Below are 18229 nucleotides of genomic sequence, written 5' to 3' on the forward strand. Positions count from 1 at the left end.
AAGGCAATGTTTGACATCACGTTGTGTAGATAATATGGTACAATTATAAACACAGATTTATTTATAAATTTGCAGTGATTAAATGCAATTTCAAGTAACACTTATGTCAGATATTATTTGTGTTTTTTTTGTAGAAAGGCATCTTTTTGTCGGGCACTATTTCCATATGCGCACTGCTTGAAGGTGATTCATTTTTGTTTATAAGCAGGGTGGGGATATCCATAAGAGACATTTGATCTAACAGTGTTGCCGTTTGGTCAGTGTATTTGATATTAACAGGTTGCATTCGACAAACCTCAAACAAAGAATAAGATAATAAGATCTAGAGAAAGTAACACACTCGCATGTACAGTACTCATTGTTAATACATCATACATAATATTCCATATGATTCCAGCATCTGTGAATTATTAATGAGAGGTGCAGGTGAACGTCGCATGCACAACACTTCAGCCCTCACAGTTAAGATTATGTTGGGTAGAAGGGACAGGCGGCCACTAAGGTTTTGAGCTTGGCCACATCAACAGTGTGTCATCATACATTTGGCGCCACATCAGCTCGGGATCGGGCACGACATCATGGCGAATCACGGCTCAGTTTGAGGTCACAGAGTGCACCGAGATGTTAACAAATAATTTGTTGTCTCTTTGGCGATTATTTAAACGATAAACGACATTCATATCACAGATTTAGATCATTATAAACCACAGAAACAACATGTCCTCCTTCACTGCCAAGGCAATCATAACATTTCACTGACCGCCCCGTGACACAATGAGATCTACCACTTTCTAATATTTACATCACGTGACAAGGGAGCGGTTCTAAAACTTCCTCCACTTGCTGATGGGACAGCAGGAGTTCAACCACTTCTGGACGTCCCCAGAGTTTTGCCACGTCGGCTGCTGTCTGCCCCTTCATGTTCTTGACGTCGATGTCTACTACATTCAGAGACAGGACAAACTTCACTGTCTCCACGTCTCCTCCCTGACAGGCGCAGTGAAGGATGTTGTTTCCGCCATCGTCCACAGGTGACACTAGGGCTCCTTCACTCACAAGGAAATCCACCACTTTTCTGTGTCCCTTCAGTGCTGCCCACATCATCGGTGTCCTGCTCTCCTCTCCTCTTATATTCATGTCCGCCATGGTGTGTGAGAGGACAAACTTTAACATCTCAAGGTCTTCTAGCAAACAGGCGCAGTGAAGGGTGCTGTTACCGTACTCGTTCACCAGTGACACATCTGCTCCTTCACTAATGAGGAGCTCCACCACGTCTCTGCGTCCACACCGTGCTGCCCACATCAAGGGTGTCATCCCGACCCTGCCTCTACAATTGACATCAGCCCGACCTGCAGCCAGGATCCGCTTCACAGACGCCAAGTTGCCTGCCTTGCTTGCGTCACAGAGGTCGGAGTCTGCCCCGGGGTCTCTATGTGTGGGAGTTTGGGTCGCTGTAACACAAACAAAACTATGTACACGTGTCTGACATCTGTAATCTTACAGCGGCATTGTTTAATCTAACAGTGATAGTATGAAACAGTTGATGCAGTATTTAAACACACATAATTGCCGATAACAACATGGCGATTGTAAAGGGAATGACAAGAGATGGTTTTCTATTTTAAACAGATTTGGTGTTTACATGATTAGAATTTCTCTATGTATATGTATGAAGAGTGAGTAAGTGAGTGAGTTGGGTTTAACGCAATTTTTAACAGTATTCCAGTTATAACACGGCGTGTCAGCTTGATGTGGGGGGAAAGCCCGAAGTGATGCAGGTTTCAGACGTTTACAACTTCGGTGAAACCCACGAGCACGGGTATGGTGCTAACAAACCTAGAAACATAATTGGGGCGAACCGGGATTCGAACCCACAATCATAGGTTTCTGGCGTGCCCGAGGGACGCAACTCTGCACAGCGAATCGCGGCGCCTTAGACGACTGGGCCACCCGTGCCCACTTATGTATGAAGAGTTTACCCTTTACAAAACATGTGACATTGTCTCAACCCACAGATGGGTGTATCAGATGTTCGTGTAGACACGATTCCAATTCCTTCAATTATTTGTGCCTTAGGGCTGGTAAAATGCTTATGTTGCAGAATTATAGAATAACCCACGAGGTACGAGTGATTACGGAAAATATGTCACGAGTGAAATTAATGTTTTTTGCTTTAGCTCAGAACTTACAATATTAATTTCACGAGTAACATATTTTCCGTAATCACTTGTGCCGACTGGGTTATTCTATTTATTTCCCATAATCATTTTTAAGACGTTTCAAGGAAAAAACTGTCGACGATCAAGAATCAGCTGTTTTGCATCAATCCGCGTGTGAAAAAAGACTGTCCACTCACTCCAATCGCATTACTCACTTAACGTGTTGTTACGTGTGAAAAACATAGTAATGTTAAAAAAACTAAAAGATCACATTATTGCAGTTACATTTCTGTCTCATTTACACAGCGTACACTATCTAGTGTTGATAAAGAAGACCAGTTTCTAAAAAGGTTCATCAGGTTTGTTAAAATCAAGGTTTGTTTTGACGCGATCTCGTCACTGACAGACAGCCCCTGTCGTGCATCGGCAGAGACGTGCATTTCACATTGAGAAGAGGAAACAGGGAAAACTTGTTAATTTTGTTATGTGTCATTTGACAAAAATGCCAAAACCTATAACAACAACATAGGCGGAATGTACAGAAGCCTTGTTTGCTAGGGAAAAGTTACGCGAATAGTAGGTAAATTTTGAAAAGTGCGATTGCTGTCACAGTGTCGGAATGAATGACCCGACTTGACACAGATATGAGACAGCCGGAACCAGGAATGACAACAGAACCGACGTTAGAGTTTAATCTGAACAAGAAGTTTAATGAACATCGTGTGTGATTTGAGACAAGTGTGACTGATTGGAAACATATGCATGAGGGATTTTAGGAAGACTTGTCAAACACGCTTGTGGAGTGGACAAAGCCGAGTGGATGACGGGAGTTAGTTAATGCTTTGATGTGATTCACAGGCTAATGGTCGAATAGCTGTTGACAGACCAACACGGTATCTGGAGACCTGGTGACAAGCTGTCCGCATTCACGAAGTTCATTTAGTTCAATATTGGACACAGGAGCAGCTTGCTAGGGTAAATTTTCTTTTCCTTGTATTTTTAATTATTTTTGTTTTGATTTCTAAATCTCTCCGAGTTCAGCAAAGTCCTTCGATTACGCGAGCAGATGTTGGTAATCATGTCGCTAAGGTAATAATCTATGCTACCCTTGAGTTTCTTTTCATTCTTGTGCCATCTTTGAAAGTGTGAGCTATTGTTTGTGTGTTTTTCTTACCTGTATAAATTGTGTGAATTAAGTTCATGTCAACTTGTCAAGTTTAGTCTTTTTCATTTTGTTTTCATTTTCATTGGCAGATATCGATGTCATGATCGTTCACAAAGGCAAACATGTCTGTACTAGGTCCGGTTTTTGGATTCGGGGAAAAATTCATCAAACAGCAAGTCCACTAACAGAGACGCAAACCCGGACTTGTTGGTGATCTTGGCGCACAAGAAACAGGTTTTGGCAACATCGCAATCTGAATCATGGAACTTCCATCTGGTCATATGCAGTTTTGACAACAAAGACATTAAATGTGTTCAGAGGTTGAATTATACGTATAACTGTTCATGGCAGTCAGATCGACGTCCGCTTTAACGAGGTCATTTACTTTGACAGGTGTCAAATGGCCAGCCATGTTTGTTTACAAACCTAGACGTAGTTTTGGTATTTACCTTAAAACGAAAATCATGTGAAATAAATGAAAAAATAAATAAAACAAATAATGTGAAATCATGTTATCTCGAATCAGTGAGATTGTAGCCCGTAAAATATCCAATTGAGTGGCTTTGATTTGTGAATGAATGGGATAAGAAAAACATAGTCCCGTTGTCCCCTGAAAATTGATCTTCGTTCAAATCACCAATCAGCTTCGAGAATCACTAATTGCACACTGTGCAAATATCCAAAAGATATCACACTGTCTATTTGAGCCCATATGGGTAATAATCAGTGATACGCCAGAATAATATGCTGTTGCCATTTGTTGCCAACAAGATACATACCACCCTGATGGTCTAATACATCTGTAAATATGTCAGGGGCTGAAAATAACAAAACAAACACCAAATTGTATAACTGTAACATGTGGATTTACTTAACTGGTGTTTCATTCCTCCAACACAGATAACAGTCTTCAGCGACCCATGCTTGCCGTTAAGGGCGACGTTGCTTGTCGTTCATGATGTCAATCACTGGATTGTCTGGTCGGGTAGAGCTACACTCTAGTGCCAAAGGTTTCTCAAACAATGGAATCAATTCCCTTCTGTCTTATATTGTCAACGAAACGTATCTCTAGGCAAATACCAATGTAATAACAAACATCTGGACAGGCTGACATGATCAGCAGGTTATAACGCTGACATGAGGTGTAGCTGTTGGGTTAGATCTTTTATCCGGGTAGCATTGGGAATTGTTGTTTTTCTCCCGAGATATTTACTGGATATCCATGCCAAATCTTTCCTATTCTGGTACTTTAATATTTGCATCACGGAAATAACATAGACATCTACTGTTTGGGCTTTCGTGAATAGACAAAATATGAAATTAGTAGGGGTGGATTTTCATCGGTATTTGTATTTCAACACGGTTTTATATCTGGATAACATTTGACGTTTTCTGGTTCTCCATGCCAAATCTGTCTCCTTCTGGTACAATAATAAACTTACATTTCCTATGCGAAAATAGCATAGAACCTTACTGTATGGGCGTTTATGAATAGACGACATTAGTCTATTGAATTGTGACTTTAGTAAACCTGTAGCGCTCTGTTGGTCAACTGAATTCAATAAAACATTTGCCTGGAAAGTTCCGTGAGATGTGTCTTAATAAATGTGTGTGTAGACATAAACTCGTGAAAGTATTTTCTCCACTGAGTAGCACAAACAACTAATATGTAGCAACATGTGCAAATACATAACAGGGAGCTTTTTGCATTTGAACAACTCTTTGTTTCGGAAAAAATATAATCAAACAAAACAATACCGTTTCTACGTCACAGTTCCTTATTCCTATTACTTGAAAGAAAATGTCGAAACGATCTAGATCTAGATTAAAAATAATATGACTGAAGACAGACAGATTGTGTGGCTTTCTCGGAATGTTAAGATTTGTGTTGCCCCGGCGTCAGTTCAGCGTGAAGCCAAAACAAAAAACACAAACATTATTAGTAATATCAATCTGTGAGTGTCCAAAAGGTGTTAGGACGAGTGTCTAGTTTTTTAAGAGGAAAATAGACGGAAATACGATGCTTTTTGCTCCGCGTAGTAACAATGTTAACGACCAATCACATGGCGCCAGTGCCCTCACGCACCTGGTGCCCTACGCTTCCTTTGGGAACCAGTAGGTTTCGTATTTCTAGCTGCTGTGAGTGAGTAAGTGAGTGAGTATGGTTTTAAGGGGCTTTTAGCAATATTCCAGCAATATCGCGGCGGGGGACACCAGAAATGGGCTTCACACATTGTACCCATGTCGGGTCTTCTGCGTGACGAGCGAAGACTTTAACCACTAGACAACCCGACAGCCCCCTAGCTGCTGTGACATGCTTTGACAAGCAGGATTTGCTGATAAGTCAGTTTTAGGACATGTGACCTGTCTTGGAATTCAGACATGCACCAGGAAGTCAAATTAAACCATGTCACCAAGTTTATTGAGATCTCATATCCCTCTGCTTAGCACAGTTAACTCTCGCGGAAATTCGGTTGAGTATCATTTGGTTACAAAAGTAAATGAAAGTAAATAAATCTTAGGAAATATAGGTTGATAGGTAGGCTATATGCTGATAGTGATTATGATGGACTAATATTAACCGAGTCTTTTGGCTATGAACACTGAGCATTGTCTTTGCTTGTAATGCTAACTATCTGTCCTCAGTGTTCGTGTGTTACAACTAGCACTGTTGGCGAAGGTAGACCTTGCTCTACAGATCTGCATAGACATGCTAAAATAAGAGGACTACAAAACGTGTCACGGTGTTGTTTAATGGGCAACATTTTCACCATGGCAAACGCTCAAAAGTTTATTCCTAACGAATATGTACTAGTTGTACATACACTGTAAGTCCAAGGAAGACGTAGCTCTGACAACTGGAACATACTCTTCACATGTTCAAGCGTCAGTTGGTCGCTACATTTAACAGGTTACTGAACTTGTCATTTTAACGTATAAGCCATTATAGAAGCGGGATCGAGTGGTCAGGCTGTTCGCTGTATGTCATCGTATCCCTATTTGATAGATCAGTACTTATAATATTCAGTCAATGGATTGTTTGGTCCAGATTCGAGTATTTACAGACCCCCGTCATGTAGCTTGAATATTGTATGTGTTTGAATAAATATTGATGAGAAAAATGTCACAATAACGTTATTTTATTTACATCTATAAAAATTGATATAGATATATGTCAATAGATTTCAATACAAATTCTGAAAGTAATGTCAATCATATATATATATGTGAACAAATGGTGTATCTTTCATTATTTTTAATGTGTCTTATGTGGGATGGAATTTAGATTTATGGTGAAACAATCCAATGCAAATAAATGGATGTAAAAGTCGTACATCAAACTTTTTTTTTTAGATTATATCACAGGATGGGAGAAATAGACTATATCCCTCATGCCAGTTCTTTAGGGATTACCCCTACCTACCCTGCTGCTAAACTACAGGTGCCGGGCAGGTGAGGGGACCTGTAAATGGAAGGTTCTCTTGAACATTCCAAATGCCACAAAAATGCGATCTTTGATAAGTAATCTCACAGTCCCTGAACTATAGTAATTTCCCTTCCGCCCAGCCATTGCGGTACTGATATAGCCCTGAATGAAACAAGCCGACATTTTCCACATGTTCAGGCAGACATTTCCATCTCTCTGGAGTTACTTTCAATTTAAATGCATTTATTTGTTTCTGTCAAAATAATATATTACCGGAGACTAAACATTAATCTAACTGTGGAGCACAAATTGCCCAAAATATATCATGCAAGCCTATAATTTCAAGTCCAGACTCTTTACAGGTTCATTCCGATCATGTATCAAAAGCAAAAAAAAAAAAATAATGTTCTTTTACATCTTTCAACACTGGTGGATAGGTTTCAAGTACATGTCAGCGTAGATCCTTTTATATTATTTTACGCAATACACATATACTGATTAATTAAAGTAGTACAACAACACATAAAATATCACTTCATGTTATAAGAGGTCACTAGTTTCCTCTTTGTGTTTGGTTTCTTTGTTATCTAACATCACAATCAGCAATATTCCACCTTTATGACGCAAATCCATCCTAGGTTTTTCCACACAACTGCGCACAATCCCCTAAATCTATTTCTCTGTTCATGATTATCTCTTTCCATTACAATATCGCAAGCAATTAAATAATCCTTTTCATCTTAAGTGAGAGTTTGTCAATGGTTTCAAAATACTCCAAACAGGGAACATTTGTTTTCCTGATATATGTATCAGATGTACTGCTTTGAATCCTTGGTACCCTTGATCTCACATTTGTTTAGATCGGCAGTTCATTTGCATGGAATTTTGGCATGCAGTCATTAAATTGAATGCACTTTGACCAGTGTTACCTTTCATCTGTAGTGTGATCTCAAGTCTTTTGACCCTCTCAGTTAAATGGGTGAACTAAATGAGATATCAGGTTTTATTTTGATAACACTGTTACTCAGTATAAAGATATTTCCTTTTTATATAGGTTTATTATACTTGTTTCAGCTGAAATAAATATATAATGAAATTGTTGGATGTAAAGTGACGAAATATTTGAGTATCTAAAAAACATTAGGACATTTGAACCTGGTACCTATGTCGCACGCTTTTCTCATGGTAGTAACCTCTTTACAATACAGCAAAGAAAAACACCTTGCACCACAGTGATCACTAATGCAGACAACAGGATTGATTTGTTTGCTTAAACTATTAATTATCTGATCAAACATTCAAGCTCGTGTCAATGCATGTTGCCAACTGTCTGTCTGCCTGCGTACATCACATTGTCAACATTTCCCTAATGACTGTTTGAACCTGAGGACTGATCTGACTATGGAGTTGCTGAACGACAACAAACAACATGATCTTAGTGAAAAGATATATTCAAACAAAACACATGAACTGTACCTGCGGCTTACTGACACATCCTTCATGTCCATGTCCTCTTTTAGTTTCTGGTGTTGACAGATCTATAATTCAAAGAAATCAATTAATAAAAGCGACAAACCTTTCCATATTCATAAGAAATGTCTGCCAAAAGCCGATTTAATGATTCCAATTATATCATGAGCATGATTTTATGGATCACTCTCGACTCAGAACTTCACATACTCTCCGAGGAGAGAGAAACTGAATATCCATATTCTCTTCGTTTGTGGCGAATCTCTTATACAAGACATGTATGACCGAATGGTCAAAGACTTGGGGTCTTTCTTTGTAGAGGTACGTTCACGAGGGGTAATAGTCACAATAAGCCAAGGTTTATTTTCAGAACACAAATTCATTTAAAACATCCCTGGTGTACAAGGTATTATTAGCAGTGTTTTGGTTTTTATTGATCTGAATAAATTGATGAATATCTTCATTTTCAACAAAGCAGAGGCTTGAAATCAACGGCGGACGTGGGATTGGAGTTGGCATCTGACCAAATGGATGTCAGTCACGTTTATCATCGTAATAAGTGCCATCGGCCTATTTAAGAAGAAAACTTCTGAAGTATGGTGATCTGTAATGCCAGTAAAGTGTCCAGACAATTCTGACACGATCGTCGATTTACAATGACAACGCCATGTTTGCTGAAATGACCAGCTACTTGACATTTTATATTTTAATCTTTATCAGCTCATAGCCCCAACAGATACTGTTTTTATCCATTGTTGAGAAACCTGCCCATTCCATGATGCTAGCAGGCATATGAAACTGATTCAACTCGGTTAGTCGACAGAACCAAGGGAGATAATGCAGCCTTTCTGCTGCAATGTTCTTGTTGTGGGAAGACAGAGATTCTTATTTAGGTGTGTTCAGTACTGACATGTGATACTGGAAGACCCTACGAGGGATGTGCCAAAGGTCTTGATCGTGCCAAATCATGAAGACTATGAGGAGGGTGCTCACAGATGTTTCCACTACAATGACTGGACCATGGATTGCTCTTACTTATTTGAGGGATACTTTGGTTTAAAGCTGTATCTTTCCATGTTAAGATGTAAATTATCTCTTTCCAAGAAGTACTAAAGCCATTGTCATTTGTTCAGACAATACAAATACTCCTAACTGGTTCGCTTTACTGTTGTGGGGAATGATGAGACCTTGTCATTTCGCGAAGTTGAAACTATTGACTTTCTCAAAGTGCAGCATTTCACCCTAATTGGATCATGTATGGAACGGGTCTCCAATGGGGAGACATCAGCATGTCCTTACTATCAACGTAGATGCAACTCAGACTTGGAGTATAGTTTGGGGTCCGTTGATACTATTTATATATAAAAATCTTTATGTGTCAATGCAGCCAATATTTAACCAATACCAAACCGAATGTTATCATTGATATGTGATGTTGATTCAACGTCGACATTTCAAATTCCAAATCCAACATAAAAAACAATGTCACAACATTGTTTCAACATTGATTCAAAATTGACCTGCCCCCTGGGATAAGATGAACAAACAATTTCATCTTTATGTTTCAATCAACAGATTCTGTTTTAAAAGGGAAACAGGAAATGACATAAGACTATTAATACTTATTGTGGTATTTCAGATTCCGGTATGGATATAGGTCCCTAGCACCATATGCTTGACTTAGGATATGACCACATGAATCAGATGTTCATTATCTTAGTTTGTTGAATGTCAACGTATCCCAAATGAGGGGAAACGATGCTAATGATGTGAATTATTCCATATTGCTTACATAATAATCTCTAAAGTATTACCTCCCTCAGCCTGAAAGTCTTCATCACCTACAAACGTGTTTGTATTTGTTGTATCTGTTGCTGTATCTGAAAATATGCCGAGTTTAAATTGTGACTGAAAATTCAATGGTGTATTAGATCAGAGACAATAAATATTTGCCCACTAGATACTGCAGACACACAAACGTCAATAGGGAAAAAAAAGAAACATCAATGGAAAGAAATTGGAGTGTTATAAAATCATTCATATTCTATCAATATTCCCGAGTTTGGTCCTTTTTTTTTAACATCCTTTGAGTTGTATATTACTCTAAAAGTCAATGATTTTTTTCATTTCAAGTGGACCCATGAGTTCCGGGGTAGAATAGGTCTTCAGCAACCCATGCTTGCCGTAAAAGGCGACTACGGTTGTCGTAAGAGGCGACTAACGGGATCGGGTGGTCAGGCTTGCTGACTTGGTTGATGCATGTCATCGTATCCGAATTGCGTGGATCGATGCTCATGATGCCAATCACTAGATTGCCTGGTCCAGACTCGAGTATTTACAGACCGCCGTCATACATGTATAGCCGAAATATTGTTGAGTGCAAACAAACATTTAAAGTAAACAGTTCTCTGCAGTTTTGGAAGTGCTGTCGGAACTGAATGGTGCTGAGCGCTCAATTTGACATATCATGCCAGTACATTACAGGTGTCTTTGACGTATTTGATAATGTACACTTTTGAAAAGTAAAGATGCCATTTCAATTAACATGAACAACTTATATGTAAAGGTATGGCCATGGATTACTTTTGGGTGTGAGCATCTCACACACATCGTTGACATTTTACATCCACTAAATATAAAGTTCGTTGGAAAATGCAGACATTGTTGTTAAACATGTTGCATTATCAGTAATCTCATTAAACAATGCCGGCACCTGAAACCAAGTTAATGCAGATATTTCAATAGTACATGTATCAACTCGCCATCAAAAATTCATTGCACTGATGCGGCCCGTCTGTCGAACAAAAATAACGGCTTTTATGTTGAATTTAGTAGTTCCAGTTTCGTTTATGATTATTGTGATAGCTATTGTACTGATAATACTAACAATATTTGGATTCTATTTCAAACTGATCCTAGGTTGTGAATCAGTGTTCCATATAGTGAAAAGAGTTGTCTCCCTTTCTATGAGTCTCAGAAGTCGATTGTGTTTCACAAAATTAATTCCGATTATGAACATTATTTTTTTCTGTTTAATAGTGACATGCAAATGGACTCCTTCATTAGGGGCTATGGAGGCTCCAAGTATATCATTTAATAGAGATTTACCCTGTGAGCTTTATCTTTCTTACATAAGCTAACGTAGTTGGTCTTGACACTGGAAGTGACAATCCATCGACGTAAACACTTCAATCTGACTCAAACGTAGTTTTACAAAACTTCAAAGGCATGCACATGTTGAAAATGCAATAAATTCGAAACGTCAGAGCTTTTCTTGTTGTTTACCACCACATTCAGCAATATTGCTTTTACATGACGAGGCTTTCAAATAATATGTTCTGGACAAGCATGTTTTTTTGTAACAGTTGAACATGGTCAGAGATTCTACTCACAGCTTTCCGAGGGTTGGGGAAAATCTGGTCTCATTTCCATCAACATCGGTGAGTCTGAAAACAACCAAAGAAAAATTTGCGAGTCAACACCGTACGCTTTAGCATTAATACACGATGCTTTTCAGAAGGTAGTCAAATTTAACAATGAAGAAAGATACAGGTGATTTCTTAATACAAATTCTGAATATGTTAACAGAATTTGATAAAGCGTTCTCTTAGCGTTTGGTATTTTATTGACAGCTGAAACAGATTTTTGGTGAATCGGCACGAAAAAAGCATGGAATACAATCTCCCTGGACATTGTGAGCTTGGACTTCGTGCACGGACGCTGTATACATAGATTCAGAGGTGGGCAACCATGTCCAACACCATAACAACCATTTTGGTGCACGTGCAATGCAATTTGACACAATAACTTCACCAAGACGAACTTCTCCAACCATCACCTGCTTCCCCCTTATCCGCCCTTGATGAGAGCTTGTTCAGCAAAACAACACCCGAGCACATGTTGCAGGTGTCACTATGGGGTAGCATTATTTCAGTTATATTACCGCGTGTCAGCTGAATGTGGGAGGAATGCCCGAAGTGATGCAGGTCTCAGACGTTTACCACTTCGGTGAAACCCACGAGCACGGGTATGATGCAAACATAATTGGGGCGAGCCAGGATTCGACAAATAAAGGGTTCTGGCGTGTCCAAGGGACGCAACTCTGCAAAGCGAGTCGTGGCGCCTGAGATGGCTTGGCCGCCCGTGGCCCCGGGGTCACTACTGATTTCCTGCTGAAGCAGAAAAAAATACTGTGCTTACGTGACCTTCAAAATTATCCTATTTAAACCAAATTGAACATCTATGGGATGAACACGAACCCTGTGTCCAACAACGTCAACCACCACCTCAAACGCTTCCGCAACTTTGCCAGGCATTGCAGGATGAATTGGCACGAATGCCACAGGATCGAATTCTGTTAATTGGTATGCGTTGCAGAACAGGCCAATGGTGATGATAACTGCCGTATCACACTGTCTTTTTAAACAGTTGAACATGGTCACAGATTTTACTCACATAGTTCATAGCTTTCCGAGGGTTGGGGAAATTCACGTCTCATTAACATCGGTGAGTCTGAAAACAACCAAGAAGCAGTTGAGAGTCAACACCACATAAATCCACAATGTCTTTCAGAAAATGGTCAAATGTAGCAAGTTTTATTCTCTCTCCCGACCGTACCGAGAGTGAAAGAAACTAAGAAATACACATCCAAACAATTGAAGTATCGAAGTATCGACTCGATCCATGTCTAGGCTCACAGTGACGGGTCTATGGCAATCTGTGAGTTTACCTCAGTGTCTAATTGAAACATCTTGAATCACCTTTCAATGATCGACCAGTTGATCAATGATGACTAAAACATTATCCTCAAGAGGTTCATTAAGAACTTCCGAAATCTCTGCCGTCACGTTTATTGTGTGGAACATTTTGACGTCTTGATGTGTGACTGACGTTCTGACGTAGTTTGTAACGGAAATTTACCATCTGAGGAGGGTATTATTTGAATTTATTTGTTGTAAAGAAACTACATAAGTTGTTTCCGTAGAGCATGTCCGGGACTCAACCCAATAAAGTGCGAATATCTGTACTTTACAAAGACAGTGTTATCCTAAATATACCATTTGTGACGTTCATACAGTTTGGAGCGCACTCTATGAAGGTTCATACTCCAATGATCTCACACAAAGTGAAAGTCAATTCTCAAATGTATCTCACATTGTAAACCGATAGTTTGTGTGCTCCGCAATTTGATTGGTCAGCCTACCTCGTCGATTATCATTCTATTCCCACAAATCCACATGAGCCTTTCTATTTCTCAAGACAAACCAAATTCTCTGAAGGTAATTTTTCCCAGCCAGAGTTCAATCTGGGAACCTATGAGGAAGTTTTCGGTTTTGACATGGTGGATGCTGGAAGAATTCCTGAATGATAATGACAAGTATTAAATGAGTAATTGACGCCTCTATCAAGCCGAAGTTTACATTAAAGAAATGATGTGTTTTACTAGGCTAGTTGAACTGTCGTCATATTGAACAATTATTAAATTTATTGAATTCTGGCTGGGAAAAAGTACCTTCAGGCATTGGCTTTTCTTGAGAATTATGTATTATCGAATGAAAATCGAGGGGATAGGCTGACCAATCAGATTGCAGAACACACTAACGATTGGTTTACAAGTCCAATGCACACACACACACACACACACACACACACACACACATATATATATATATATTATATATATGCAACAATTGTTGCTCGTTATTACTGCACGTCCCCTGGTTCATCAGTGTTGCATCTCAATGATTTCCCCTCTCACATGGTTTGGTTGGAAATACGTTTAAAAAAGAGTTGAACCCATCTCACACATTCACATTTTTTTATTCAATATCTCATATTAATAAACGCTGAGGCAACTTCGTTGAGCTTGAAGAAAGCAAACGTACCCTCAAATTTGATGTGGCTTCTTCTGAAGAAGAACTTGCGAATTCCGCCATCCTTTTCTCTTTTGCTTGCCTCTGTAATGAAAAACCTTACGTCACAGCATTGGCCAAAACCATTACGTAGCATCCTTATTGTAAAATATCAAAGCATCTACTTTACTGACAATAAGAACAACGGACATCCACCTCAAAGTGTCACAAATAAAAAAAGAAAATCTGACGTCAAAGAAATAGGATACAAATGAATCCAGTACTGATTGACTTGGTATCAGCATACCTGTGTATCGATATCTTCAAATCACAACTTATCACAGTCAGTTCTGCAATACATTCGCGACGTTTGTGTTGTCACTGAGACTCGGTAGACGTTTGTTTGCTATGGACAACTACGTTTCTGTACTGAAACTGTGTCTTTAACCAGAGTGACGTATTGTCAAGTTCGTTTAAGCATGTTTTTTGGTATTGAAAATGAACTTGAAAAAAATTGTTTCACATTCACATTCATCAGTTGTATGTGTGTATGAATCACAATCAAGCAGTGATGATGCTAGCGTAGGTGTTCGCAGAAAGGTGTACCAAGTTCTTGACAAGAAATATAATGGTCATGTGAGTGAGTGAGTTTGGTTTAACGCCGTTTTAACAGTATTCCAGTAACACGGCGTGTCAGCTTAATGTTGGAGGAAAGCCCGAAGTGATGGAGGTCTCGGACGTTTACCACTTCGGTGAAACCCACGAGCATTGGTATGGTGCTAACAAACATAATCGGGGCGAGCCGGGATTCGAACCCACAATCATAGGTTTCTGGCGTGCCCAAGGGATGCAATTTTGCATAGCGAATCGCGGCGCCTGAGACGACCCGTGCCCCCCATAATGGTCATGTAATGAGAGTAATAATCACATTTTATAGTACAATACACTATTTACATTTCACACATGCACAAGCACTAACACAAACACACACACTCAAACACACACACAAGACACACACGCAAAAAAACGTACAACGCACACACACTAAAAAACACACAGCACAAACATACACCCACAAACACGCACAAACACATACATAAGGAGAAGGACGAATAACTAACATATCATTTACAAGTGTCATTCTATGTATATAGAGAACATGTTTACAGTCACTGTTTTTCATTTTCCAAATGTTGTTTTTTTAGGACATTTCCCAGTGTTCGTTTTCGCTCTTTCCTTGAGAGATAGAAAGACACTGTACTCCAGTGCACCAGCAACACACTGCTCTCTCACCTTAGCTGCTGCCTAAAATAGTCCCAATTGGTGATTGGTCAGATCAGAAACCCAGCTGTAGTTCTGAGAAGAGCTTCTTGGCTCTAAAAGGTTTTGATATGAAAGTATCTTTTACGTTCATCAGCAGATTGGCGATTCACCTCATCTCATTCAGTTTCAAATTTCTTAGCATTTTTTTTCTCCTACTCCTGCTCTTACTACAAACCCAGATCCAATAATCGAATGACTGTTATTTTTTTTTCAAATAGTATATTTCAATGTATGCAAGACACATGCTTACTTCAAACAGAGACGATAACGCCAATGCTACCACGGCTACTGAATAACATATTGCAACTCGCCGGCTAAAGTAGTGCGTTCAAGCCAAACTTTCCTCAACATAGATACGCTTCACTCTGCTGTGTCATCTTCTCTGACCTTTGCGTTGTCTTGGTCTTATGAGATTTTTCTGTCATTGTTTCATATGTGTCTGACTGCTATTGCTATTAGCACTCGGACAATTGCAATGGATCGATAGTTTAAGCAATAGTTACTGCCCTATGGTAGGTGAAATAGTCGGATGTCAATGTAATAATGACATACTACGCATCCTGTAACACGGCCACAATTAAGGATGTGTGTGTATGCTCTGCACGTTTATGCATCAACAGTCAGCCTTCAGTGTAACCTAGCTTTCTCCAGCAGATTTAAGGTCGCCCTGACACAGGTTAGGACTGCAGACAAATCCTATTCTAGTTTGTCAGTATAGCTGTGCAAGATAATAGTTATCAGATATTGCTGGTGATGATATCAGACACACAATAACAACGTACCTCAATATCAACGTCAGTCCGGCTGCAACTCAGGTAACCTCCCCGCTGTGTTGTGTGATGCACGTCTCACCCTGATCACTTGTGCACAGGGTGTTTCCCTCAACATGTTATGCTGTCCATTGTGTCTCGTGTGCGGGGTCCTGTGTTTAATGTCTGAGTGAAGTACAGTTATGTATGTCGTGTGTGATACTGGCTGCAAGGTGAGATGTTAGCACACAACATTCATAAATAAGTATCATGACTGATTATCAGACAGCTGAAGAACTACACAAGCGCACAAACACCACATCCACCCACCACAAACACACACATTGTAGGGGTATGCACAAAGGGAGACAACAACAGTTGTCATGATGTAGCCCTCACGATGTCTCAAACACACTCCTACGTCCGTCCTGATTTTGAAGGAATAACTAACGCAACATGGTGTCAGAAGTGGGATTGTGTCAAACCAGGACCTAACGGACATCATACCGAAAAGGTTGTGAAACATTTGTGTCAAAAACTTTATTTTGAACTCAAAACGAACCGTTTCAATATTTCAAGTTGCTTGCCAATCATCGTCCTTCAGCACACTCGAGTATGTTACAAGACATAACACAAAGTGAACAGTTGTCCTAGAGATTGCCTTATGTGGATCGCCTCTCTCGCATTCACTGGCTCACGTTTTGCACGCTTTTCCCACGAGACTTCCAACATTGTTTACAACTTGTCTCACTCGTCGTTTGGCGGTCTCTTTGAAGTGCTCTCTCACAACGAACATTGTGTATACTGTTAATTTGTGTTGTTTTGAGCTATAATGAATAATTTGAAATCATGAATTTTTATTAATATACTCTTCAAAAAAAGAAACGTGACACTGACTTTCAAAATGTAATGTAATGCGATTGTTTCAAAATAGGACACAGAAACCATAATTGAAACACTGTTTGAAGATCAATGTACACAATGTTCCAAACATTAATCGTGTCACCTAGACAGACACACTTATACGATACAGTTAATGTCACAGGGATACAAAAAATGTCAGTATCGGTTGTGCCCACCACGTTCATCAATCACCGCTTGACACCGACGACCCACAGGTGCAATCAAGTTGTCAATAACACGATGTTGGATGTGCTGCCATTCATACTGAAGTGCATTAAGAAGCGCCGGAAGTGTTTGGGGCGGTGGATTCCTTCTGCGAACGCGTCGATCCAACTCGTCCCACAGATGCTCAATCGGGGACAAATTTGGTGACCGGGCTGGCCAAGGCAATATCTGGATGTTGTTGTGCAGTAAGAAGTCCTGACAAGCACGTACAATATACGGTCGAGCGTTGTCCTGCTGGAACTGTCCGCCATGAACGTTGACGTGAGGAAGAACGTAAGGTTGTATGATCAAATCTCTGTAACGCACACCTGTCAACGCACCTGCCACATGAACAAGAGGCGTCCTACCACCGTGATGAATTCCGGCCTATACCATGACACTCCCGCCGCCAAATGGGACAACCTGCTGCACACAGTTGTGGGCGTAACGTTCACCCCGACGTCTGTAGACACGTGCGCGACCATCAGCACGTGTGAGTAGGAAACGGGACTCGTCAGTAAACAGTACATTATTTCACCTTGCACGTGCCCATCTAACCCTCTGTTGGCACCAAAGCAGACGGTCTGCTAGATGACGGTCCGCCAGGGGTCAATACATGACGTCGAACAGGTCTTCGTGCAAAAAGTCTAGCCTCCCTCAGTCTGTTGCGTACTGTTTGATCTGATATTCTGCGTAGCCCAGGGATCTGTGTGGTTGTAGACGTGGCTGTGGTAGTGCGGTCTCGGAGGAGTCGCAGCCGGATGTATCGATCTTGTGCTTGGGTTGTCACCCTTGGTCTTCTTGACCTTGGTTTGTCGTCAACTCTGTTGGTGTTGTTGTATCGGGTCCACAGTGCGGAGATTGTCTGTCTGGATACGCCAAAGTGTCTGGCCACTTCTCGCTGAGTTGCTCCAGCATGTAATCTCCCAATGGCGTTGTCCCGTTGAGCTGCGTTCAGTCTTGGCATTCTGTCATCG

General features: G+C 40.2%; 1 protein-coding gene across 1 annotated transcript; it reads right to left on the reverse strand.

Annotated features, from left to right (window-relative positions):
- Positions 1–622: 622 nt before the first annotated feature.
- Positions 623–15821, reverse strand: LOC139447951 (ankyrin repeat domain-containing protein 29-like). Its single transcript, XM_071229453.1, has 8 exons — positions 15761–15821; positions 14107–14178; positions 12677–12733; positions 11614–11667; positions 10036–10101; positions 8228–8289; positions 7681–7735; positions 623–1451 (listed from the first exon to the last, which is right to left on the reverse strand). The coding sequence occupies exons 1-8, from the start codon at positions 15819–15821 to the stop codon at positions 799–801; spliced, it is 1080 nt and encodes a 359-aa protein (XP_071085554.1). The 3' UTR covers positions 623–798.
- Positions 15822–18229: the final 2408 nt, after the last annotated feature.

This window comes from Haliotis cracherodii, unplaced genomic scaffold (assembly GCF_022045235.1).
Source record: "Haliotis cracherodii isolate W230 unplaced genomic scaffold, xgHalCrac1.p SCAF_7, whole genome shotgun sequence".
NCBI lineage: Eukaryota > Metazoa > Mollusca > Gastropoda > Lepetellida > Haliotidae > Haliotis > Haliotis cracherodii.

Excerpts from the sequence above, each read along its gene's own strand:
- LOC139447951 (XM_071229453.1), bottom strand. The coding sequence starts at position 15,821 with ATGACAGAAAAATCTCATAAGACCAAGACAACGCAAAGGTCAGAGAAG. Across the intron at positions 11,668-12,676 it reads CTCGGAAAGCTATGAACTAT|ACTCACCGATGTTGATGGAA; the intron begins GTGAGTAAAATC and ends GGTTGTTTTCAG. Across the intron at positions 10,102-11,613 it reads TCCCCAACCCTCGGAAAGCT|ATACAGCAACAGATACAACA; the intron begins GTGAGTAGAATC and ends GCATATTTTCAG.